Raw genomic sequence first — 27,019 nt, 5'->3', positions numbered from 1 at the left:
ACACCTGAAGTGAAACCTCTCATATTCATCCTATCCAAATTTAACATAACCTATTCCAGGTCAGGCAAGCTCCATAGAACACCCTGAAGTATTTGACCCAAGTTGTGACAAAATAAGACCCCATTTTTACCTGTTGTTCATCATTGATCGCAGCAACGTATCCCATGATGCTCTGGACCTCTTCCTGTGTGACCCCTTTGCTGATGAAGTATTTAATCAGCCCGTACAGGGATGCCCGAATTGTCCTCACGTCATCTGCGGACATGTCATTGTCTTTATCTGAGCTGCTGGGAGAGAGGCAGTCAGATATTTGTACGCATCGACTTTATTACTTCTTAACGTGCCAAAAGATGAGTGTAAATGAAGTTGCATAGACAGCAGAACACTACACCTGTAACACATCCGGATCACATCAAGCAAAAACTGCACCCCGTACTTCTTCCTGAAGAGCTTCCGATTATCTTTGATGATCGTGGATAGGTACTGAATGTGACCTGAAACACAGCACTGGTTAGACATTTCTGACCAGGTCCAATACAAGACATCTGTGAGCTGCAGATACAGCACAAAGCTCAAGCTTGGCTTCTTCTTGGCAAAGTCACAAATCTGCACAATCCCACTCACAGCTGTTTACTTAGGCAACAGCACAAGTTTGGGCTTTACAGAATTAGAGGTTGAAGCAACCATTACAGTAGTCATCTTTCCGTGAACTTGTAAACTTTGGCATGATTTGATTTGATGTATTATTGTCACATGTACTAGAATAGTACATGTGAATGCTGGCCTTCATAGCGAGGGGGATTGAATATAAAAGTAGGGAGGTCTTGCTACGGCTGTATAGGGCATTGGTGAGGCCGCAGCTGGAGTACTGTGTGCAGTTTTGGTCGCCGTACTTACGCAAGGATATTTTGGCCTTGGAGGGAGTGCAGAGGAGGTTTACTAGGCTGATGCCGGAGTTGAGGGGGTTGAGCTATGAGGAGAGGCTGAATAAACTAGGCTTGTACTCGTTAGAGTTTAGAAGAATGAGGGGAGATCTCATTGAGACATATAAGATGATGAATGGGATGGATAGGATAGAAGTGGAGAGACTCTTCCCGCTCAGAAAGGACAGTAGGACTAGAGGGCACAGCCTCAAGATAAAGGGGGGGGTTCGGTTTAGAACGGAGTTGAGGAGGAACTTCTTCACTCAAAGGGTGGTGAATCTCTGGAACTCTCTGCCCGTTGAGGTGGTGGAGGCTGCCTCGCTAAATATATTTAAGATGCGGGTTGATGGGTTTTTGATAAGCGAGGGGATTAAGGGCTATGGGGAGAGGGCGGGAACGTGGAACTGAGCCATGACAGATCAGCCATGATCTTATTGAATGGCGGGGCAGGCTTGAAGGGCTAGATGGCCTACTCCTGCTCCTATTTCTTATGTTCTTAATACAGTGAAAATTATTGTTTCTTGCGCACTATACAGACAAAGCATACCATTCATAGAAAAGGAAAGGAGGGTGCAGAACGTACTGTTACCTAGAATCCCTATAGTGCAGGAGGCAGCCATTCGGCCCATCAAATCTACACTGACAACAATCCCACCCAGGTCCCATCCCTGCAACCCCACACATTTCCCCCACTAATCCTCTAACCTACGCATGCCAGGACACTAAGGGACAATTTAGCATGTCCGATGCACATCATCTGCACATCTTTGGACTGCGGGAGGAAACCGGGGCATCTGGAGGAAACCCACAGACATGGGAGAACGTGGAAACTCCACAGAGACAGTGACCCAAGCCAGGAATTGAACCTGGGTCCCTGGAGCTATGAGGCAGCAGTGCAAACCACTGTGCCACTGTAGTACTCCAGTCATAGCCACGATGCAGAGAAAGACCAGCTTAATGCGAGGTTGGTCTATTCAGAAGTCTGATGGCAGCAGGGAAGAAGCTGTTCTAGAGTCGGTTGATACGTGACCCCAGACTTTTGTATCTTTTTCCCGATGGAAGAAGGGGTGCACCTTCATATTACTTTCACAATAAACAAATGTTTTACACCTTCAGGTTTTTAACAAAACCAGTGAACATTACAAAATAGGACAGCAACATACAGGTCAGTTCCTACGCTCTTGTCCAGTTTTACACTGCAGGTGATTCTATTTGTGCTCAGCGAGATGAGGGGTATCTATGTCTAGAAATGAAATCTGTTCCAACATTGGGGGCCCAAGTTCAGTATCAAGAATTAAGATAATTGGCAAAAGATCCAGAAGGGAGATGCCGATTTTTCTTATTTTCACAAACAAGTCTGCATAGACATAAAGGTGTTGGAAGTTTAATCATAGAATCCCAACAGTGCAGAAAGAGGCCATTCGGCCCATCGAGTCTGCATCAGCAACAATCCCACCCAGTCCCTATCCCCTTAATCCCACATGTTTACCCTGATGTGCAGGTTAGGTGGATTGGCCATGCTAAATTGCCCCTTAGTGTCCAAAGATGTGCAGGTTAGGTGGCTTAGCTATGGTAAATGTGTTAGATTACAGGGATAGAGGGGGGAGAGGGCCTGGGTAAAATACTCTATCAGAGAGTCAGTGCAGATTCAATGGGCTGAATAGCCTCCTCTTGCACAGTTGGGATTCTACGATAGGCACAAATCTTGTTTATGTCTATGATGAGCACAAAACAGCTGCTGTGTTACAACAATGTTGACAGCGCAGAAGTAGTTCATTGGCTGCAAAAACATTGTAAAGTCTCCCGAGGCACTGTATAAATGTTTTCTTTTCTTATCCTTCACGGCATTAAATCTAATCGGAGCTATATCTGCTGTAACGGCTAAAGTAGTGTACTTGCCAATTCGGAATGGGAAATCCCCGCGGCTCCAGATTCGAAAGTCAAACAGCAGGTATTGGTACATCTGATGCAGGAGCTGGGTGTTCTTCTCCACATTCGCTTGTTCAATCAGTAACTGCACTGCCACCAGCATGTTCACATCTGCTAAACTATTGGGAATCTGCCGCACAAGAGGGGTAAGAAATGCCACAGTTTAACCTCTGACAAATATACTCACAAACGTACAGGGAAAACACTGCAAATTAACAGGTTACAGTTGATAATACAAAATTGGGAACTGATCGCCGTTCCTTTAGTGTTGCTGGGTCAAAATGTGGATAGCAATATGGGTGTACCTGCACTGCACAGACTACGGTGTGGAGATGCCGGCGTTGGACTGGGGTGAGCACAGTAAGAAGTCTCACAACACCAGGTTAAAGTCCAACACATTTATTTGGAATCAAGAGCTTTCGGAGCACTGCTCCTTCCTCAGCTAAGCGGTGAACCCTGGTGAAACTTGCACCACTCACCTGACCAAGGAGCAGTGTTCCAAAAGCCTGTGATTCCAAATAAACCTGTTGGTCTTGAGACACTTCTTACTGTGCCCAAACTACAGTGGTTCAAGAAGGTGGCTCACTGCCACATTTTCAAGGGCAATTAGGGATGAGCAATAAATGCCAGCGGAGCCGGTGACACCCACGTCCCAAGAACACAATGGTGTATTATCCAATGTATTCAACTTTTACTTATTGGTGTCACAAGTAGGCTTACATTAACGTTGCAATGAAGTTACTGTGAAAATCCCCTCGTCGCCACACTCTGGCACCTGTTCGGGTACACCGAGGGAGAAGTTAGCATGGCCAACGCACCCTAACCAGCATGTCTTTCAGACTATGGGGGCACCTGGAGGAAACCCACGCAGACACAGGAGAACGTGCAGACTCCATGCAGATAGCGACCCCAGCCAGGAATTGAACCCAGCTCCCTGGCACTGTGAAGCAGCAGTGCTAACCACTGTGCCACTGTGTTCAAGGCATGAGATAGCTCTCTGATACATCAACAACTGTTTAAATGGTAGATACATTGGCATTTTCCAGCATTATGCAAATTCCCCACTCGTGACGATTTTATGAGAGAGTTTCCTTACCTTCTGCAGCAAGGCGCCTAAGGTGGCAACTCCATGGGAGTGAAGCAGGTTTTCCTGATTGATTGGGTGTCTTCGTATGAAATGCTTTATTGTCAACAGGAAAGTAGCCACGGGGTTCTTCTCCAGTCTGGCCTCTGTAAATCACACACAAATAATCACACTCAACAACAGAGCCACAATATACTGACTCGTGTGATCTGCAAAAGACAAATAATTTCACTCAAGGCAAGAAATCAAATGACTACATTCCCTCCTTTCCCCTCTTCCAAATTTCCTACAATCTACTTCACAATCCTTGCGGTGTTTGATTTGATTTGATTTATTATTGTCACATGTATTAGTATATAGAGAAAAGTATTGTTTCTTGCATGCTATACAGACAATGCATACTGTTCATAGAGAAGGAAAGGAGAAGGTGCAGAATGTTCATAGTTAGGATGTAGAGAAAGATCAACTTAATGCAAGGTGGTCCATTCAAAAATCTGGCAGCAGCAGGGAAGAAGCTGTTCTTGAGTCAGTTGGTACATGACCTCAGGCTTTTGTATCTTTTTCCTGATGGAAGAAGGTGGAAGAGAGAATGTCTGGAGTACGTGGGATCCTTAATTATGCTGGTTGCTTTATCGAGTCAACGGGAAGTGTAGGCAGAGGCAATGGATGGGAGGCTGGTTTGCGTGATGGATTGGGCTACATTCACGACCTTTTGTAATTTCTTGCAGTCTTGGGCAGAGCAGGAGCCATACCAAGCTGTGATACAACTAGAAAGAATGCTTTCTATGGTACATCTGTAAAAGTTGGTGAGAGTCGTAGCTGACATGCCAAATTTCCTTAGTCTTCTGAGAAAATAGAAGCGCTGGTGGGCTTTCTTAACTATAGTGTCATCATGTGGGGACCAGGACAGGTTGTTGGTAATCTGGACACCTAAAAACTTGAAGGTCTCGACCATTTCTACTTCATCCCTGTTGACGCAGACAGGGGCTTGTTCTCCTCTATGCTTTCTGAAGTCGATGACTATCTCCTTCGTTTTGTTGACATCTGAGGGAGAGATTATTGTCACCGCACCAGTTCATCAGATTCTCTACCTGATGTATGCAAACTCCTGGAACTTGACTAGCTCAATCTAAACAGATTCCAAATTTTTAAGCTGAACTTGGCACATGCAGAGCATGCAACAAAGACTGTTGGTTTTGCATTTAGAGTTATAGAACTCCAAAGCAAAGTAGTAATGGTGAACTTGCACAAGACTTTAGTTAGGCTGCAGCTAGCAGGGGATATGAGGATGTAGTGGTAAGATTGCTGAATTTGTACTCCAGAGAACAACTTAATGCTCTGGAGAAAAAAAACCTAAATTCTGTAGCTGCTAGAAATTTGAAATAGAAAGAAAAAATGCTGGATAAACACAGCAGGTCTGGCAGCTTCTGTGGGGGGGGGAAAACTGAATTAATGTTTTCAAAACATCAACTCTGTTTCTCTCCACAGACTCTGCCAGGCTTGTTGTATTTATCTGGCATTTTTGGTTTTTATAAGTTCTGGAGACATCCCAGCATCGTGGCTGATGGAATTTAAATTCAATGAATAAAATCTGGAATTGAAAGCTAGTCTCAGTCATGGTGGCCATGAAGCTATCATTGATTGTTGCAAAAACCCATCTGGTTCACTAATGTCCCTTTAGGGAAGGAAATCTGCTGTCCTTACCCGGTCTGGCCTACATGTAACTCCAGAACGACAGCAATATGGTTGACTCTGAAATGCATTCAGAAATGGCTGAGTGACACTCAATTCAAGGGTAATTAGGGATGGGCAACAAAAGTGGACTTTGCCAACGACCACATCCCCACGAAAGAATTTTAAGAACAGCACAATTCGGAGTAATGCAATACAACACAAATTCACTAAGATGGAATGTTATGAAGAAAGGTGTTCGGACAATCACTACTGGATCTGAGGAGCTGGATGAATTTCAAGATACAGGGTGGTGACACAGTAAACTGTTTCCATTCTTAACAAGATGTTAGCAATGGAACAAATGTACGACAATCAGGAAAATATTTTTATTTTAATTCTGTACGTAGATGTACAGCCATGGCTGAATAGAAACCCAGTTGCACTGACTGGCTGGCCTGCTTTGCACTGCAAGATTCTACAATTCAAAGCAAAATTCTAGACACAGAGGTGAGGTGGCTTGGACATTTTAGTCCTGAGTCCACTAATAGGATTCAAAATACATTTAACTAAGCTGCTGCATAATTTATTAAATGGGAAATTGACACGGAGCTGAGGGTGCCAGCACTGGGAGATGCACTCAGGCCCAGACGCCCAGAGCAAATCGGCTGCCGCTTAAATCTCTCGACCCGCTGTGCTAACAAAGCAGTGCAGCGGGATGGGAGAATTGCCTGCCCCCATGGCCTTTCATCTGTCACTGCAACAAAGCTACTGCGAAGAATACTCAGGAACTCTTCCGTGTCCTGGTCCACATTCTTAACCAACCCCCAAACATACAAACACCTTTTACCATCCTTCCACCTATCAAAAACAAATCAACTGACCATTCGCCTCACTGCAATCACTGAGGCAGCACCATGCACGAAATGGACATTGTTCGCCTCAAAGTCAGCTGGTGCTGATATGTAAAAGTAATTTAAGTGTTGAGGACAGTTCTGACGTCTGATTTGGTACTTTCAAAATGCTAGTAGTTGTCCCCTTTTGACCACCATTATTGGGGATGTAGGGGGTGGGAGCACGAAAAGTCAGAGACGTAATTACATTGCATAACTTTTTAGTGGCTAATCACTTAGATTCTGGTATTAATCCCTGTGACTCTCATTGACAAGGTTGTGACCTGCTCTTTAGGAACATCACAGCAACCTTTCCCCAAATACACAGAAAAGGGAGAAGAAACTGCATAAACAAATAGAAGACTTGTATTTGTGCAAAGTCTGTCACAACCTCAGGACATTCCCAGCTGGAAAGGAGCCACTGAAATTCTTTCTGTGGTGTAGTCGCTGCTATAAATGTTGTATTACCCAGCAATAGTCACCAAAACATCAACTGGGAAGAAAGAAGATTTTGCAATAGAAGTTAGGAGTGTTTGTGCACACCTGTGGGGAGCGGGTTATGTACAGATACAAGTAGCGCTGCAGAGAAGGGCTAAGCACTCATGCAACTCAGTACTGTCTGATTCAGAAGCACGCACTGCATGTTCATTTATTCTTCACGCCGTAGCCGTTTCTAAGCACAATAGAATCTCAGCTGGAACTTAACCAACACCCACACATACAAACACCTTTTACCAGAATGAATCTAACTATAGGCTTTGGTAATGTTTACAATTGAGGTTGGGAGGCACACGGCCAAGAAAAGTCTGCAGGAACATTTGGAAAACAACAACGGCTCAAACACTGGAATAGCAAAGAGCAGCGATGAATCCAGGAAAGGGCGATGTGGGAATTCTGCAGGTGCGAGAAGAAAAAGCATAGTCAGCCATGTCAGTTTCAGCTCAACAAAGGGAAGATTTACAATCCCAGTTGCTATTATAACTGGTTAGGAAAATCCCAGAATGGAATCCTGGCTCAAGAGACTGTAAATTCTACTTTATTTGTAGAAAACATGAAGAAAGAATCCCAGGACTGCTGGGTGGTGTGAGGGAGGCTGTGATGAGGGGTCGTGGGGCTGGCCCGTGATCAGGCAGGTCACAATCGGGAGGCCGGCAGCATGGAGCTACTGCACACGTGCCCACCTCTGCTAAGACGGATCAGCACATGCTCAGTGGCCCGCTCAGTGCTATGCTGCCAGCCTCTTCAACAGGAATAGGCCTCGCCCCTTGATTGTCAGCGTGATTCATGCTAGTAAATTCTGCATTGCTCAGAGTGTGGATTCATTTTGAGAATATCGCTGCAAAAACCAGCAAGATTTACTCCAGTTTTTATGTGAATTCAGCACTTAGGGCCTGATTTTACCATCGCAGTGCACCCATTTTTGGGCACAAAGATCTGGTAAAGTCAGGCATGAGGCAAATAGTGCGATCGGCGCCCACCTCTGCATTGGTTCCCCCTTTACCAAGGCCCAAAAGTGGCCGCATTAAGCCCCACCCACAGTTTTATGCAGTGCAATTTGGAATCACTGATATTTTTGCATGCAGAGTGCACATGGGGGCGCCTGAGAACGGGTCTAACAGTTGGATCTGATACACTCCCAGATTCAAGTCTGCCCAGCACTTAGAATCATAGTGGTAAAGTAGGGACCTGAGAATTTTTTGGGGACAATCGCCCCCCAAGTTCTTACAGATCCAGGCAGTTGACAGTGTGAACTCAACAGCAGTGCCCTCTATAAGCAGGAAGACTTGCTGGGAGGAATCACTGACACTCTCAGTATGGGGGAGCTGAACTGCTAGTAATATCAACATACTCATAAGCTATAGTCTCCTTTAGCAGTCAGTTTCACAGATCCATCATGCACAAACATTACTTCAGCTCCAACACATGGCTAAATTTAAATCATTGATTAAAAGTCTTCACCTACCCACATACCAACAATCCTGTCAGCCTTTACCCCTCAAGAGTGATCCACAAAGGAGTCAAACCAAACAAACCCCAGGAGGTTGTTAAAGTCAATCGCAACAGACTGGATCTTCAGAAGGGAAAACTGGCTGGCACAAGTGGCACAGTGGTTAGCACTGCTGCCTCACAGCGCCAGGGATCTGGGTTTGATTCCCGGCTTGGGTCACTGTCTGTGTGGAGTCTGCACATTCTCCCCGTGTCTGCGTGGGTTTCCTCCAGGTGCTCCGGTTTCCTCCCACATTCCAAGAGACATGCTGGTTAGGTGGATTGGCCTTGCTAAATTGACCTTTAATGTCAGGTGGCTTTGCAAGGTAAACACATGGGGTTATGGGGATAGGGCTTGGGTGGGATTGTGATTGGTGCAGGCTCAATGGGCCAAATGGCCTCCTTCTGTATTGTAGGATTCTATGAACCAATGAGGAAGCTTCTTTTAAAATCAATTCATAAATTAGCACTTCTTAAAATGCTGGAAAATGTCAGATTAAATTAGCGGCAAATCAACTTTGAAGAATAAATCAATATCTTCATTTACGCTACTTATTTGGAAATACTATCTCAAGACTGAAGACTTTTATCTGAGTAAGTCTGCACCAATTTAGATTGGAACAGTTCCTCAGCACTTCCTGTATCTGAGTGGCACAGTGACACAGTGGTTAGCACTGCTTCCTCATAGCGCCAGGCCTCGACTGACTGTGTGGAATCTGCACATTCTCCCATGTCTGCGCGGGTTTCCTCCGGGTGCTCCGGTTTCCTCACACAGTCCAAAGATGTGTGGGTTAGATTGACTGGCCATGCTAAATTGACCCTACTGTCAGGGGTATTAGCAGGGTAAATGTGTGGGGTTACGGGAATAAGTCTTGGTTGGGATTGTGGTCAGTGCAGATCCAATGGGCTGAATGACCTCCTTCAGCACAGAAGGGATTCTATGATCTTCAGAATAAATGAAACAGGCAGGAATGCTGTCAACCAGACGACCTTAGGGCTGTTATTTTCTCGCTGTGTCCTTACACACAGTGTGTAGGAGTTACTGATGACTATGCAGTTAGCATCTGTAGATGGCAGATATTTAAAAATATTCCGGAATAGGGCGTCATATCAGCATTGCTACATCCCCTTCAATCAGCATCACATTTTACTGTGACACTCCAATGTTTCTCCCTGTTTAGGGCAGGGAGAGAGAGTAGGTTACTTTGGATGAAATTACCTTGCAGAGAAGCTTGGGAGTGAACTGTGTAAACTGAGATGGTTCCCCTCTTCCCCACATCTACCCCATTGCATCATTGTTCACTATGCTGGCATTATACACTGGTGATTGAAGCTTTAACACAAAACAGATTAGGAATAAGGAATGGGTGAGGGTTATAGAAAAGATGTAACGTCAATGCTACAGTAAAATGCTGCACGACATTTGACGTGTTAATTCTAGCAACCTTCACATTTTAACTGGTCAATCACTTCCCAGACAAGGGCAAAGAAAACCATGGGCAGCATGGTGGCACAGTGGTTAGCACTGCTACCTCACAGCACCAGGGACCCGAGTTCGATTCCAGCCTTGGGTCACTGTCAAGAGCAAAGGAAACTACAGCAAATGGAACAGACCCTTCGGCCCTCCAAGCCTGCACCGACCATGCTGCCTGACTGAACTAAACCCCCCCCCACCCTTCCGGGGACCATATCCCTCTATTCCCATCCTAAAAGAACAGAGCAGAGTTTGCATGTTCTCCCCGTGTCTGCGTGGGTTACCTTTGGGTGCTCCGGTTTCCTCCCACAGTCTGAAAGGTGCGCTGTTTAGGGTGCTTTGACCGTGCTAAATTCTCCCTCACTGTACCCGAACAGGTAAAGGTATAAAGATATTAGCAAAAAACAATGTTTAATTCAAGCCAGATCCTCTGACACTGCACAAATGGGAAAAAGAGATAAGGCTAAAAAAAAAGCAAATCACTCAGAAAAAGAAAATGCTGGAAAATCTCAACAGATCTGGCAGAATCTGTAAGCTTTGACAAAGGGTTATCTGGACTTGAAATGTCAGCTCTTTTCTCTCATCACAAATGCTGCCAGACCTGCTGAGATTTTCCCAAAAAGAAAACGCTGGAAAAGAGATGTTTGGACGCAGTGGAAGAATGTAAGGGTCACATGTCAATAAACCCAAGCACCAGGGATAGGAACCAGTCCGAGATGTAACAACAGTACACATACCTACCCAGATCTCCACTTCATAGCTACCCAGATTAGGTGACCGATTGCAAATTTAACATTTTTAGATCACAAGCCCAATGCATGAAGCCTCACCAGAAGCTCGAGTTGAAGGGATCACCACCCAGTCGCCTTCAGCCGGGGTGTATGCTTCAGGGGTCACAAAGTCAGCAGATCCATGGCTGTTATCTCCGTTCTTCAGCAAGCCCTGGCCTCCCAGATTGCTCATTTGCTCCAGCAGTGGGAAAAGAACATCAAGACCACCCACGCAGTTGATCATATCCTGCCGAGTCAAAAACAAACAGCAGAATTTTATCACCAATCTGTCGGAAGAATTTCAATTGCAGCACAACTCTAACTCAATTCCAATCCCAATCCCAACATGCACTACACCAAGTAACTGGATTTCACACTCCAATTTCCACAGTGCTAAGTTTCAGCAACTCTTTACTTTCAATCTGCCACATGACGGCACTGCGCTTTATCAATGGTTTGATTTATTATTGGGATACTGTGAAAAGTATTGTTTCTTACGTGCTATGCAGACAAAGCATACTGTTCATAGGAGAGAAGGAAAGGACAGCGTGCAGAATATAGTGTTACAGCCATAGAATCATATCTTTGACTGGGAGGGGGAAGTGGGGCAAAAAAAATTGTAGCAGCTCCTCCCAATACTCAATTGGTCCGCCCACTGGCTGATAACAATTCAAGTTGCTGATCTGCGAGATTACTAAGTAACCAACACTGTATATTGCAACAGGCAATCTCCACACAGCAATCACTGCCGCTTCTCTTAGGAGTTGCGGTTGCATCCAGAATCTCCCTTTAAGATGAGTGACATTATTGAAGTGCACACTTTGGCTAGAATTAGCAGAGCTTCTTACAGGGCAGGTAGTTGCCCAAAATAATTACTGGATGTCTGGCCAAAGATCCAAACGACCTCGTCAGCTGCTGTCTAAAGGAAGACTATGTTCCAAGCCCCAACATTTAAACAGTCCACATATAGAACGGGCAGACATCTTTCTATACCAGTACGAAGTCTCACAACATCAGGTTAAAGTCCATCAGGTTTATTTGGTTTCACGAGCTTTCGGAATGCTCCTCCTTCATCAGGTCAGCGGACTCACCTGATGAAGGAGCAGTGCTCCGAAAGCTTGTGCTACTAAATAAACCTGTGGGACTTTAACCTGGTGTTGTGAGGCTTCTTACTGTGCCCACCCCAGTCCAACATCGGCATCTCCACATCATACCTAGAGGAGGACACTGCATTGCATGCCTCATCACCCTTGTGTTTGCTGCTGGGTTACACGCATGTGCATGCACGCGCGCAGACACACGCGCACGCAGACACATACACACACTTTCAGAAGTTGCGATGCCCACAGCAAAAAAAAACTACCAGCCACTCATTGAAGAGGTCAGGTTGTTTAAGAGGTCATATCAGAGGACACCATGTGCCTATGGAATCGATAGCCCCTGGAGAAAAGCTGGGCAAAAACAAGGCAAAAAGAATTTACGAAAATGCAGCATGCCAAACAGCAGCTTGTAATTGATGTCTGCGCTGCCAACAAACAGTTCCGGCCAGTGAACTGATATATGTGATGGCCTACTGGAGGGTTTAAGCGATGGGGACATAGAATACTGTTTTCCTTTAGGCAGCTGACAGCATCATTTGCAAGTTTAGAATCCCTACGGTGCATAGGGAGGCCATTTGGCCCATTGAGCCTGCAATGATGACAATCCCACCTAGGATCTATCCCTGTAATTCTATATATTTATCCTACTAATCCCCCTGACACTATGGGTAAATTTCGCATGGCCAATCCACCTAACCTGCACATCTTTGGACTGTGGGAGGAAACCGGAGCACCCGGAGGAAACCCATGCAGACACAGGAAGAACATGCAAACTCCACACAGACAGTGACCCAAGCCAGGAGTCGAACCCAGATCCCTGGTGCTGTGAGACAGTGGTGTCAACCACTGTGCCGGCCCTGTGCCTCCTCTTGATCAGATATTCATATGGGTGTCCAACTCCAACCAACCATAGAGCAGTAACGATGGGGCAGGCTCTAATTTTGCCAATGTGGGACCAAAGGAAAACATTCAACTGGGAAATACATCAAAACGTAATTTAAAATGTTCTACCGCATCATATCTCATTCTCCCATTCTGCAGTATTCTGATTCTGTGGAAAGAACAATGTAATTCCTGATAGGGCGCAGCAGTCCATTTACATAGTCTGTGTTTCTTCATTGTAATATCCTTACCGCAACTCAATAATAATCACCGCCAACATTTCAATGCCGAATGAAATACCTTAATGTCCCAGTTGACCACTTTATGCCCGGTTAATCTCCCGTGAAAGAGATTCGGAGACAGATCGAGGCAGATGGGGCTTTTACAGGCCTGCAAGAAATGCAGAAAATGCAACACTTATAAATGGATTTTGAATACTGGACGTTAAAAATAATCTCACGTTTTTAACACTCTCAGAACGAAATACTACGTTTCAAACCATTTGTTAGTTTTACATCATCCTGGGCAATCGAGGGAGGATTAATAATACAAAGTTACTTCCTGAAAAGGGGATAGGGTCTTTATCTACTAAGTAGCTGAATTGGCCTGGTGGTATTATCACTAGACAAGTAATCCAGAATTTCAGCTAATGTTCTGTGGACCTGGGTTCGAATCTCTATACAGCAGATGGTGGAATTTGAATTCAGTAAAAATAATAAATAAATAAGAATCTTCTGATGACCACGAAACCCATTGTTGATTGTTGGAAAACCCCAACTGGTTCACCAATGTCCTTTAGGGAAAGAAATCTGCCATCCTTACCTGCTCTAACCTACATGTGACTCCAGAGCCACAGCAATGTGGTTCACTCTCAATTGCTCTTGGGTAGCTAGGGATGGGCAATAAATGCTGGTCAGCCAGCGACGACCATGTCACATGAATGAATGAAAAGAAAACGAAAATGACCTGGAAAGTCAAATGTACCAGGAACATGGGAACGTCACTACCTCTAGGCTTCATGCCAAATCGCACACCATCAAAACTTGGACATATATCATGGTTAACACATTAGGTGCAGGAATAGACCATTCAATCCCTCAATTCTATCGGATCATTTATCGCATTGAATCAAAATTCAGGAACTCCTAACAACACTGTGGACCCTCTACCACATCGACTGTGGTTGTGAAGGGTAGCAGGCTTATTACCACCTTCTCATGGGCAATAATCCCTCACCTTGCTACCCCAAGGACATTTTTTCAAAAAAAATCAATAAAATATGAAAGCAAAATACCCACAAATGCTGGAAATCTGAAATTCAAGTGGAAAACGCCAGAAATATTTCACAGGACAGGAGAGCAACTGTGGAGTGAAAAACAGAGCTGTCATTGCAGCTCGATGAGTGTGTGGACTCTCTCTATCGATGCCACCAGACCTCTTAAGCATCCGCATCATTTTCTACTTTTGCTCCTGTAACGGTCGCTGGTTTGGAGCTATCACAGTCGCTGGGGGCCTCAACAGTTCTAAACACCCTGGATCAGGGGGGAGCGAAGTCAACCAGAGTTTCCATTCCTCCTCACTCTTATGATTTCTGCTGGAGTGCACGGGTGCTGCCCCCCTCCCCCAGTGATAGAACTGCATGCCTCTCACGCAGGAAGAAGTCTGGCTACTTAAGGTGTGGGATATCAGTGGATGCTCAGTGCCAATGGAATCAATGGCTCCTGGGGAAAGGGCAGTGAGTAAGAACAAAATCTTTAAAAAGGAAACAAAACTATCCAAGATCCTTGGGTTTATCTGTAACTTACCTTTGGCGTGTAATGCAGAAGCAGTTTACTTGTGAGGTCAGCAAGGTCTGAGTCCTGAGGTTTCAGTGGAGAAATGCAATTCGGGCCTGTCACCGGAAAAGAACACATTTTATAGAACCTTAGAAAGCCTACAGTGCAGGAGGCGGCCATTCAGCCCATTCAATCTGCATTGGCAACAATCCCACCCAGGCCCTATCCCCATAGCCCCACATATTTGCCCCGCTAATCCCTCTAACCTACACATCTTGGGACACTAACTGACAATTTAGCATGGCCAATCCCCCTAACCTACACATCGTTGGATATTAAGGGGCAATTTAGCACGGCCAATCCACCTAACCTGCACATCTTTGGAGTGTGGGAGGAAGCCAGAGCACCAGGAGGAAAACCAAACTGTAAGCAATACTCCAAGTACGGCCGCACCAGAGTTTTGTACAGCTGCAACATGACCTCATGGCTCCGAAACTCAATCCCTCTACCAGTAAAAGCTAACACACCGTACGCCTTCCGAACAACCCTATCAACCTGGGTGCCAACTTTCAGGGATCTATGCACATGGACACCGAGATCTTTCTGCTCATCCACACTACCAAGTATCTTACTATTAGCCCAGTACTCTGTATCCCTGTTGCTCCTTCCAAAGTGAATCACTTCACATTTTTCCGCATTAAACTCCATTTGCGACCTCTTAGCCCAGCTCTGCAGCTTATCTATGTCCTTCTGTAACCAGCAACATCCTTCTGCACTGTCCACAGCTCCACCAACTTTAGTGTCTTCCACAAATTTACTAACCCATCCTTCTATGTCATCATCCAGGTCATTTATAAAAATGATAAACAGCAGTGGCCCCAAAACAGATCTTTGTGGTACACCACTAGTAACTGAACTACAGAATGAGCATTTCCCATCAACCACCACCCTCTGTCTTTTTACAGCTAGCCAATTTCTGATCCAAACCGCTAAATCATCCTCAATCTCATGCCTCCGTATCTTCTGCAATAGCTTACCGTGGTGAACCTTATCAAACGCTTTACTGAAATCCATATACCCCGCATCAACTGCTTTACCCTCATCCACCTTTTTAGTCACCTTCTCAAAGAACTCAATAAAGGTTTGTGAGGCATGACCTACCCTTCACAAAACCATGTTGACTATCCCTAATTAAATTATTCCTTTCTAAATGATTATAAATCCTACCTCTTATAACCCTTTCCAAAAGTTTGCCCACAACAGAAGTAAGGCCTACAATTACCAGTATTGTCTCTACTCCCCTTCTTGAACAACGGGACAACATTTGCTATCCTCCAGTATTCTGGCACCATTCCTGTAGACAATGACAACCTAAAGATCAAAGCCAAAGGCTCTGCAATCTCCTCCCTAGCTTCCCAGAGAATCCTAGGATAAATCCCAACCGGCCCAGGGGACTTATCTTTTTTATACTTGCTAACACTCCTCCTTATGAACCTCAATCCCGTCTAATCTAATAGCCTGTATCTCAGTATTCTCCTCAACAATATTGTCTCTTTCCTGTGTGAATACTGACGAAAAATATTCATTTAACGCCTTTCCGATCTCTTCGGGTCTTTTGGATCGAGTCTGTATTATCTCTCTCTTTCTTACCAGTAAATGAATATCTTTCGCTTTCTGTAAATGCTAATCCTAAATGATGTTCAATAAATGAAGTTTTATTTCTGATCAGTTATGCCTACGTCTATTCTAAGAAGTGAACAGACCATACAATGACCATGAAACCAATGCCGATTGTTACTCACCTGATAGATACAGAGCCTTCACTTGCGAGGATTGTAGTGCATCGTGGAAGACTAGAACAGAACCCAGCTGACCCTCCAGGGACGTCGGGGAGCCCCACTCACTATCCTGAGTCCCAGCCGAAATGAGTTTTGTCACTGATTCCGGCTTGCCCGAAAGGCCGCTCCAGGTGGATGAGGAAAGAATCGCGCTAAGAGATGCACGTCCAGAGGAGATGGACAAGGAGAATGGGGGATCTGGGATTTGTGAGGGCGGTGGGGTAGTGGTCCTCTGACCAGCTGATCCAATACAACATGAGGTAAAAGGCTGAGGTGGGGAGGAAACAATTAACAAGGTTTCAGTGATAGAAATACAAAGAAATACCAAAGCTTTTGCCCTGAACTGGAAAATTTCATCAACTTTGCTTCCAATCTCCACCCTCCTACTGTTGCCTTCTCCATCTCTGACTCTTCCTTTCTCTCCCTTGACTTCTTTGTCTATATTTCTGGGAATAGGCCATCAAACCAACATTCAGTATAAATCCACTGACTCCCACAACTATCCAGCTAACAGCTTCTCGTAGTCCGCTTCTTGTAAGTTATCTATTCCATTCTCCCAGTTTCTCTGCCTCCACTGTATTTGTTCAGGCAATGCAACCTTCCACGCTGGAACAAGAACACAAGGATTAGGGGCAGGGATAGGTCACCCAACCTCTCCAGCTTGCTCTGCCATTGGCTGATCTGATTGTGGTCTCAACTCCACTTTCCAATCTGTCCCCTCAATCACCCATCGTTCTCTGCTGATTTCATAGAATTGTCACATTGCACACGGAGGCCATTTGGCCCATTGAGGCTGCATTGACAACAATCCCTCCCAGGCCCCTAGCCCCTAACGCCACCTATTTACCCTGCTAGACTCCTTGACACTAAAGGGAAATTTAGCATGGCTAATCAACCTAGCCCGCACATCTTTGTACTGTGGGACAAAACTGGAGCACCCGGAGGAAACCCACACAGGCATGGGGAGAACGTGCAAACTTCACACAGTCACCCAAGGCCTAGAGTTGAACCCAGATCCCTGACGCTATGAGGCAGCATTGTGCCACCCTGTGGTATTTCTAAAATCTAGCCTAGCACTAATCTTTTTCTTTCAATATGGCACTAAGATTAACTTCCTTAGCTAGCCACAAAATGGCGCATCCTTCTCCTAGAGTCTTTCTTTGCTGAGAGTTTGGAATATTTCCTGAAACATCTGCCACTGTGTCTCTGCTGTTCTACTATCTAACCTGGTTTCCCAGTTCACATCTGCCAATTCTGTATTTCATATCCTTTAATTGTCTTTGTTTAAGTTTAAGACCTTAAGTCTTAGAGGTCACACTTCTCATTGTTCTCTCCCTCAAACTGAATGTGAAATTCAACCACGTTATGATCGCTGCTACCTAGAGGCTCCTTTACTAATTAAACCTGCTTCATTGCACATTACCAGGTCTAGAATAGCCCGCTCACTGGTTGACTTTAAAATGTGCTGCTGTAAGAACTTTCCAACTTTCCTCAACCAAGGATTCTCCCACACCGTGTTTGACAAGGTTTTTAACTGTGTTTGTTCTATGTCATGGATTTCTGCTCTTACCCATTCCAGTCCCTCCCAGAATCACATTAGGATTGCTCCACAGCACCCTTTCTTTTGACCTGGCAATGACAACCTCCCAGAGTCAACATGAGTCCAGCAATTTTACATTATAACCTCTGCCCCCATTTCATTTTGTATCCCTTTGTTGGTTTGTTCTGTGAGAACCTACCTTAACCCTGGTTCCCCCTTAGCTGAAGGGTCAGTTACAAGGGGACACAAGTTAAAAGCGAAGAGGGGATGTGAGGAAAAAGCTTTTTACCCAGAGGGTGGTAACAGTCTGGAATGTGCTGCCTGGAAGGGTGGTGGAGGCAGGATGTCTCACATCCTTTAAAAAATATTTGATTTGATTTATTATTGTCACATATATTAGTATACAGCGAAAAGTACCTGGATGAGTACTTGTTGCGCCACAACATTCAAGGCTATAGGCCAAGTGCTGGCAACTGGGATTAGGTGGGCAGGTCAGGGCCTTTCATGCATCAGTGCAGACTCGATGGGCTGAAGGGTCTCTTCTGCATGTGGTATTCTGTGAACCACAGAATCCCTTACAATGCAGAGAAGGGCTAAAGCATAACATTCAGATTCAGATGGTTGGTGAACACAATGCCTCATGTTATTTATTCGAAAATTAAGCTGGTAAGCAGTAAGCTCTGGAAACAGTGGCTGGCGTGACCAGTGAAAGCGGTAAACGGTTGATCATGCTGGGGATAACTCACGTGAAATAAAAGTGGAATACTCTCACAAACTGTAAAATATTTTCTTCATTTGTCACAGACGTCATTCATTTCATGGAAAAAAACTAGGCCTTTTCTTTAATACCCTCTAGGACACCTCCTTGCCCAACTCACTGTGCAAACCGCCCATTCCACTGCCAGCTCACTGAACATCCTCTGCTGTGACCAAGACATCGTCCCTATTCTCTATACCCTCCTGAAAGCCCGCTAGCCTAGACACAACTGAAATATACCACAGCTGAAAACACAAAGGAAAGTACGCCAGCGTATTCAGTTATAAAACCTTACCTCATTCATAGTGGGGAATTTGAGCGGTGCAGACAGCTTCTGCTGGCCATTAACATAGATGTACACCAAACTCTGACCAAAGGGACGCTTTGCTGGGACATGTACCACAGCTATACTATGCTGTTAAGAGAAACAATCACAGCTCAGCTGAATAGTTAAAGCAATCTGGTCACTTGCAGCATTTATAACGGGTGCGTCAACACTAGCGCACACATCCAATACTTAAAAGAAAGGACACTTACCCAACAATTAAGGGCACAGATGAAGTCAATTTTTATATTTTAGGTTGCATGCCTTTGTATAGAAAATGTGGAATGGGCAGCCTGTTTCTAGTCCTCAGGAAGAACACTTTCTTTGGTGACCACAGTGGGACAAGTTACTGCAATCTGACAACGACCCCAGCATCCCCAAGCAATTATTCTAACAGTGTGCGGGAAAACACCATAGCCTCACTTTTGCATGGCTTCAGTAAGGACTTCAATAGAATGGAGGATTAGAATCTGTGCCTTTACACTCCATGCACCATCTTAATCCTCCAAAGGAAGCTTGGGCTTGGACAGTCATGGTATAGTGACTAAACCACACGCGTGTAAATCTACTTTTCAACATTGTTAGCCTACGGATCCAGAATATGGGTTCATATTACTAAGTTGGTCAGACGGTTCCCTAAGATTCACATCCTGATTTCTGATGTGATCTAGTGATACTGTAGTTAGAGCAGTACCAATCCAGCCTTCCATCATCCGCTTGGTTGGCGACATTGAAGGACAGAATGCCAAAGTGACCTTCAGTCTAGCTAGTCTACAGCAGCTGTTGACATAGATTGGAAATGAATGTATGAACCCTCACTCATGGGCTCCTGCCCTATTCCAGAAACAAGCAACACTGATTCACTGTCACTGGGTCAAAATCCTGGAACTCCCTCCCTAACAGCACTGTGGGTGTACCTACACCACAGGGACTGCAGTGGTTCAAAAAGGCAGCTCACCACTTCCTTCTCAAGAAGCAATTAGGGATAGGCAATAAACGCTGACCCAGCCAGCATCCCATCTCATAAATGAATTTTCAAAAAAGGCTGATGCTCAAATCCTTTGGATTGGAGGTCTAAACCCCTCAGACATGTGCACAAGAGTCCACAACAAGAAAGAGCAGGAATGTTTTCCCCAGTCATCTGGCCAACATTCCACCCTAATCAGTGTCACTAAATAACAAATTATCTGACAATCATTGCATTGCTGTTTGTGGAACTGTCCCAGTCTCAAATCAGTGGCTGCCTTTTCTACAATTGACACTCCATGGACAAACAAGGGGGAGCACTCACAAATATTACAGTGGGTGTGAAGTGTATAAGGGCATCCTGCAGTTGTGAAAGGAAACAAGACGAAAGTATACACAACATAGGCAAGTGTATCAACTGAAACTGAACTTGAATCTCAAGAGGTTTGTCTTTTCATTTGAACACCGAGGGAGCTGAAAGAGGAGGGCACACAGCAGCTGTGCTCAGGTTGCAGTGACCGAGGGGTCAAAGCAACAAAACATATCCCAACACGAGGCCAGGCTCTTACCCAGAGAGAGTCACAGAAGCAGTGGTCGGGCAGCATCACTGTCATGTATTCCTTCTTTGTGCAAACTGCTACGACCAGCCCTCCTGCGGAGGTCAGAAAGGCTTCAAAACCCGTCCCGCTGGCTGTGAAAAAACTAAACAAAACATCACAGGTTAAAACATTTTGTGCCCTAGCTTAAGAGTGGAAAAGTTGCAAACAAAAACATGCTGCAGTATTTTGCATGATGCCAAAACACCTTTAGTACTTGGAGCCAATAGGACATTCTTTCAGGAATTACAGTTTATCTCAATGCGGCGATCAACTTAAATTCAGAACACAAGGGCTAAATCTGTAGAATATACAAGCTCCAAGAAATGCAGATTAAATAACAACTGCGAGACAAATTTTTTTTTCACATATATCGCTCCAGCATGAGGCATTCCAGCAATATCCCGAGTTCTTATGTTGGAATGGATTCCTCGGAATCCATTGGAATGGGGTGGGGTGGGAGGACACCTGTCATAGAGAGGTTTACAGCATGGAAACAGGTGCTTTGGCCCAAACTGTTCATGCCGCCCTTCTTTTTAATCCCTAAACTAATCCCAATTGCCTGCATTTGGCCCATACCCATCTTACCCATGTAATTGTCTAAATGCTTTTTAAAAGACAAAATTGTACCTGCCTCTACTACTACCTCTAGCAGTTTGTTCCAGATACTCACCACCCTCTGTGTGAAAAAAATTGCCCCTCTGGACCCTTTTGTATCTTCCCCCTCTCTCCTTAAACCTATGCCTTCTAGATTTAGACTCCCCTACCTTTGGGAAAAGATATTGACTATCTAGCTGATCTGTGCCCCTCATTATTTTATAGACCTCTATAAGTTCACCCCTCAGACTCCTACGCTCCAGAGAAAATAGTCCCAGTCTATCTAGCCTCTCCTTATAACTCAATCCATCAATTCCCAGCAGCATCCTAGTAAATCTTTTCTGCACTCTTTCTAGTACTGTCAGGAACCCACACCTAGGATACTAATGACCAGCGGACAAGCAGCACTGGGTCAGGAGTCAGGCATCTTATCTAGCTGACTCAGAATAGTCCATGCAGAAATCTGGAGTGGAAATGTCTGATTATATATCTAACTAATTTCAGTGGCTTGTCAATCCTGGAATTAGCCCAAAACCAGGATGGAGTTACATACTGTGTTATTTTTGTATTACAACACGGAAAGTTTCAAATTAATTCAAAAACGATATTCTTTTCATTCACACCTATATGCAAGCTAGCTTACTTGACTTTTTACTAGTGGTCTAATCTGAAAAGAATACCTGCCTTCAGGAAGATAAGACACACGCATATGAAGGTGGCTGCAGTATCTAATTTCCAAAACAATGGGTCTATTCTTCAAAACTCCAGATCACGTAGTTGTTTGACCACTATTGATCAATAAAGGGATATTCCTGGTTGTACACCAGGGACAGGGGTTCAATTCCTAGCTTGGGTCACTATCTGTGTGGAGTTTACACATTCTCACTGTGTCTGCGTGGGTTTCCTCCAGGTGCTCCGGTTTCATCCCACAGTCCAAAGATGTCTGGGTTGGTGATTTGGCCATTCTAAATTGTCTCTGATTGTCAGAGGGACTAGCGGGGTAAATACATGGGCTTACAGGGATAAGGCCTGGGTGGGGTGCTCTGTCAGGTAAAGTTGATGCCTCCTCCTGCACTGTAGGGATTCTATGAACACTCAGCTTATTTAGCAGAGCCCCACATAAAATCAAAATCACACACATACCTCAGTGCATTTCAAAATCTGACACAAGCAAGTTTGGAATGGCCACAAATAATCCAATGTGCACAGCTAGGCATGCTGCTAAATTTCACACACACACTCAGGAAGATGATGGGGCTCTTGTGGAACAGTGAGTTAGCATCCCTGCCTCTGGGCCAGGAGCTCCGGGTTCAAGTCCCACTCCAGGACCTGATGATCATGGAAGGTGCGTTCATAATGCGCTGCCAGCAGGCTGAGTATCAACTTGCATAATCCTCCCCAACATGCCAATGCCTAGCGGTACGGGTGGGAGAGACTTCTGGTCAGCCAATGGCAACGGCGAAAGTGGGACAGCCATGCTTGATGTGGGGCGGAATCACTCAAGCTGTGAGCCTCCAGTGACAGGCTAGCGGCCTGTTCAGGGAAAATCCTTGCTAAGAGGACATATAAAAGTCTGCCTTGTACACCACTAGGCGCTGGAAGAGAAACAAAAACTCAGAGAGGTGGTCAGTCGTTTATCCACATGAGCTTGCTCCATCGTCCAATGAGATCATGGCTGATCTGTGACCTAACTCTCAATAGCCGCCTTTGGCCCATTTCCCTGAACAACTTTCAATAACAAGAATCGACCAATCTTATTACTAAAATTAACAATTGACCTGACCTCAACTGACATTTGCAAAAGAGATTTTAAAACCTCCACCATCACCTGTGTGCAAAAATATTCCCTAATTTCACTCTTGAAAGGCCCAGGCACTAATTATTTTTCACAATGACCAGAGCTCTACCCTCTCCAACCAGAAATAGTTTTTCCTCTATCACATCTGCTCCCTTTAATGTCCTGAAACCTTCTATCAAATCAGCCCCTTACCCTTCTAAATCCCAGGGAATATACCCCTCATGTGTATGATCAACAGGGAATATACCCCAGTGTATATGATCGATATGAGAGGAAGGTTCTTTACGCAGAGAGTTGTGGGGGTATGGAACGCGCTACCGAGTAGGGTGGTGGAGGCGGGAACGTTGGACTCGTTTAAGGTTCAGTTAGATAGGCACATGAGTGAAACGAGGATGGAGGGTTATGGTAGGGGTTATTAAATAAGGGTTAGAACCTCGGGAGACACCGGAAAGGCAGGCTTGTGATTAACGTTTTTGTCTTTTATTCCGCAGGTGGAGGTCCACCTCGTTGTCAAACAAGGGGCATGCACACGGTGGGTCGTGCGTGGGCTACTCTTGGAGGTTCCGGGAGTGGCCTAGTACTTCGTGTCGGTGTGTGTGCTTGATCCTGGACCGGTAGACGGGCGCCGCAACAGCTCGGTGACTAGCACTGCTAGCTGTGCAGATACATGGATTTGGGCCTGTGTCTGTGGGAGTTTGCGCATTCTCCCTGTGGATGCGTGGGTTTCCTCCGGGCGCTCCGGTTTCCTCCCACACCCCAAAGATGTGCTCTTAGGCTGATTGGTTTTACCAAATTGACACTATTCTCCCCTGAATCTGACTAAGTCAGGGGTTCTATTCGTAGACACGCAGGGTAGAATAGGTGTAGGGTGATGCGGCGGCGCGGGCTTGTTGGGCCAAAGGGCCTGTTTCCCGTGCTGGGTTGTTCTTTGTACCTGGGAAAATACCCTAGTGTGTATGATCTCGACAGGGATTAAGAATATCCTCATATGTATGATCGATAGGGAGTATACCCTAGTGTGTATGATCGACGGAAGTATGTTGTTGTTCGTCCATTGTCGTTGATGAGGACCTCGACATCATCAGTCATTTTGAGGCTGGATGCGGTGTGTCCGAAGATGACTGATCAGGCCAATTTGGGCACGGAATGTTCTGGCACATATTGGGCAGACTTGCGCTGGTGGCTCTGGACTTGCGCAGCTCATGCTTAAGTTGTGCTTCAGCAATGCACCTTGCTTCGTAAACTTGACAGCCCTTGTGGATAAGGCAGCACCAGGTAGGGTGGTTTTGTGCCAGCGTTTCCCAAGTGGTTGTGTCTATGTCAAGCGACTTCAGGGAGGTCTTGAGTCAGTCTTTGTAACGTTTCTTCTGTCCTCCACGCGAGCATCTTCCAGCAGAGAGCTCCCTAAAAAGGAGCTGCTTGGTTATGTGATCATCTGGCATACAGATGACATGACCTGCCCACCAGGTCTGCGCTCTCATCAGCAGTGTGTGGACTGATGGTAGACCTGCTCTAGAGAGAACTTCAGTGTCTGGTACTTTGTCTTGCCAATGGATGTGTAATATTCTGCGAAGACAAGCCATGTGGAAACGATTGAGCTGTTTTGCATACCTTCGATACACAGTCCACGTTTCACAGGCATACAGGAGGGTAGTGAGTACCACGGCGCTGTGGGCCTTCAGTTTTGTTGCTGGGCTGATTCCTTGACGTTCCCATACAGTGGAACGCAGTCTACCAAAAGCAGAACTTGCCTTTGCTATTCTGCAGTTAACTTCTGTATCAATAGTCACTACATGGGAGAGAGTGCTGCCAAGATAAGTGAACTGGTCCACTGCCTGTAGTTTCTGCCCTTTGATTGTGATTATGGGTTTTGTGTACGGTGCATGAGGAGCAGGCTGGTGCATGAGGAGCAGGCTGGTGCATGACTTCGGTCTTTTTAATGTCGATGGTGAGTCCAAAATTGTCACAAGCCGTGGAAAATTTGTCCATACTGACTTGCATCTCTGGCTCTGAGCCAGCATACAGGGCACAGTCATCGGCAAAGAGGAAGTCTCTCAGAACAGTCTCCTTCACTTTGGTAATAGCTTGAAGTCTCGTCAGGTTGAAGAGCTTCCCATCCACTCTGTACTTGAGGCTGATTCCAGCAACGCTGTCCTGGAAGGCATCATTCAGCATGGCAGTAAACATCATGCTGAACAGTGTGGGTGCGAACACACAGACCTGTTTGACGCCATTGGTGACTGGAAATGCCTCAGAGGATTCTCCGCCATCCAGTACTCTGGCTATCATGGAACCGGCGTACCATCTGAATGAATTTGGGAGGGAGGGGGGCAGCCGAACTTTGACACGATTCTCCACAGACCTTGTCAGCTGACAGTGTTGAAGACTTTCGTGAGGTCAACAAGGTTGTGCAGAGCTCGTGATTCTGCTCCTGACACTTCTCCTGAAGTTGGTGCACAGCAAAAATCATGTGCGTAGTTCCACGACCTTTGCGGAAGCCACACTGCGACTATGGAAGCAGGCCCAGCTCCAGATGAGTGACCAGATGATTTAGGAGGACTCTTGCAAGGGTTTTTCTTGTGATGCAGAGCAGCGAGATTCCTCGATGGTTGTCGCATATTTGCCTATTGCCCTTCCTCTTGTAGAAGTGTACGATGGAAGCATCTTTAAATTCCCGAGGAATGGATCCTTGCTTCCAAAAGGACTGGAACAACTCAGTGAGCTTCTCGATAAGTACAGGACCAGCAGCTTTGTAGCTCTCTGTGGGTATGGCATCTGCCCCAGGGGCTTTGCCACTGGATAGCTGGCTGACAGCTTTCGTGACTTCAGCTACTACTGGTGGGTCATCCATGGCGCTGTTGATATCGACCTGGGGAATCCTGTCTATTGCCTCATCGTTAATAGATGACGGTCAGCTGAGGACGGCTTCAAAGTGTTCAGCCCATCTTTGCAGGATCTCAACCCTCTCTGTAATGAGAGTTGTACCATCTGTACTCAAAAGGGGGAACTCCTGACAGATTGAGGTCCGTAGAGAGTGTTGAGGGCTTCATAGAACCCTTTCAAGTCGTTTCTGTCAGCATATCCCTGTATTTCATCTGCCTTGGTGCTCAGCCAGGCATCCTGCATTTTACGCAGTTTATTCGGGCCTGTCCTGCGAGCACTGGTAAAAGCATTTTTCTTGGCAGCTGAAGATGAGTCGTTCTGACAGGCTCGATGAAGACGGTGCTTTTCAATAATATTTCCTGTATTTCCTCATCATTCTCATCGAACCAATCATGCTGCTTGCGGGTAGAAGGCCTGAGCATCTTCAGTGCAAATGAATGGACAGCATCTCTGAAGCGTTCCCAGTCATCCTCAGCGCTGCCTGCAAGGCATAGGTCAGCAAGCTTGATTTCTAAGTCTTCAGCCAGTGCTGAAGCTATGCTGGGGTTCTTTAGCTTGGCCGCATTGATTCTCTTCACAGCCTTGCTTCCTTGTGGTCGCCTCTCGAGTCTGATGCGGAGCCTTGTTTAGAAACTTGCTAACTACCCAAGTGTGCGAACGACTGGCTTATGACGTTACGGCTTCCGCTACAGAAGGGAAGTCAAGCCACCCTAGTGTGAATGATCAACAGGGAATATACCCAAGTGTGTATGATCGACAGGGAATATACCCTAGTGTATACAATCGACAGGGGGTATACCCCGAGTTTGTACGCTGACTTCACTGAAATTCTAGTGGCAGTAAGTCACATTTGAAAAACATTATTATCCTTTCCTCCAGTTTCTTCATGTCACACATTGCAAATGAATACAATCAAAGAAAAATATATCTGAATGGAGAAGTCATTGGAGAATTTCAAAAGGACCTCTGCTATTGGGTTCAGCATTGCTAGTGCACACATTAACTTGTGTAGATTCCTAACAGGCTGTTGGCAAGCCTGGACCTCCACTGCATTGGCTCCGTGATTGTGTTGGGCAAAGCATTGCAGTGACTTCCCATTGTCTTTGGCAGTGTGGCTGATCAGGAAGCACTCCCACTCTTACCACCTGCCATCAGGCTTACTGGAAGGGTTTACAGGATAGGCTGATCACCTGTTGGGCCACATTATGAACACACGCACTCCGTGGTCATCA

General features: G+C 45.5%; 1 protein-coding gene across 6 annotated transcripts in view; it reads right to left on the bottom strand.

Annotated features, from left to right (window-relative positions):
• nbeal1 (neurobeachin-like 1) overlaps positions 1 to 27,019 on the bottom strand; it is a 243,819-nt gene that overhangs the window by 69,364 nt on the left and 147,436 nt on the right. For 4 of the 6 annotated variants that reach the window (XM_080198681.1, XM_080198685.1, XM_080198683.1 and 1 more), the window contains 10 exons: positions 20,483 to 20,615; positions 18,918 to 19,037; positions 16,290 to 16,593; positions 14,518 to 14,603; positions 13,013 to 13,102; positions 10,791 to 10,977; positions 3,949 to 4,082; positions 2,823 to 2,982; positions 392 to 494; positions 131 to 287 (listed from right to left, as the gene is read on the bottom strand). In XM_080198681.1, the coding sequence (XP_080054807.1) occupies positions 131 to 287; positions 392 to 494; positions 2,823 to 2,982; positions 3,949 to 4,082; positions 10,791 to 10,977; positions 13,013 to 13,102; positions 14,518 to 14,603; positions 16,290 to 16,593; positions 18,918 to 19,037; positions 20,483 to 20,615 (1,474 nt within the window). The remainder of the gene's footprint in view (positions 1 to 130; positions 288 to 391; positions 495 to 2,822; positions 2,983 to 3,948; positions 4,083 to 10,790; positions 10,978 to 13,012; positions 13,103 to 14,517; positions 14,604 to 16,289; positions 16,594 to 18,917; positions 19,038 to 20,482; positions 20,616 to 27,019) is intronic. The other 2 variants (XM_080198682.1, XM_080198686.1) reach the window with 1 other exon arrangement.

The sequence above is a fragment of the Carcharhinus amblyrhynchos genome, chromosome 11 (assembly GCF_965287045.1).
Source record: "Carcharhinus amblyrhynchos chromosome 11, sCarAmb.v2.hapA, whole genome shotgun sequence".
Classification (NCBI taxonomy): domain Eukaryota; kingdom Metazoa; phylum Chordata; class Chondrichthyes; order Carcharhiniformes; family Carcharhinidae; genus Carcharhinus; species Carcharhinus amblyrhynchos.
Note: the sequence above shows the minus strand (reverse complement) of the source record. Positions and strands in the feature narration are given on the sequence as shown.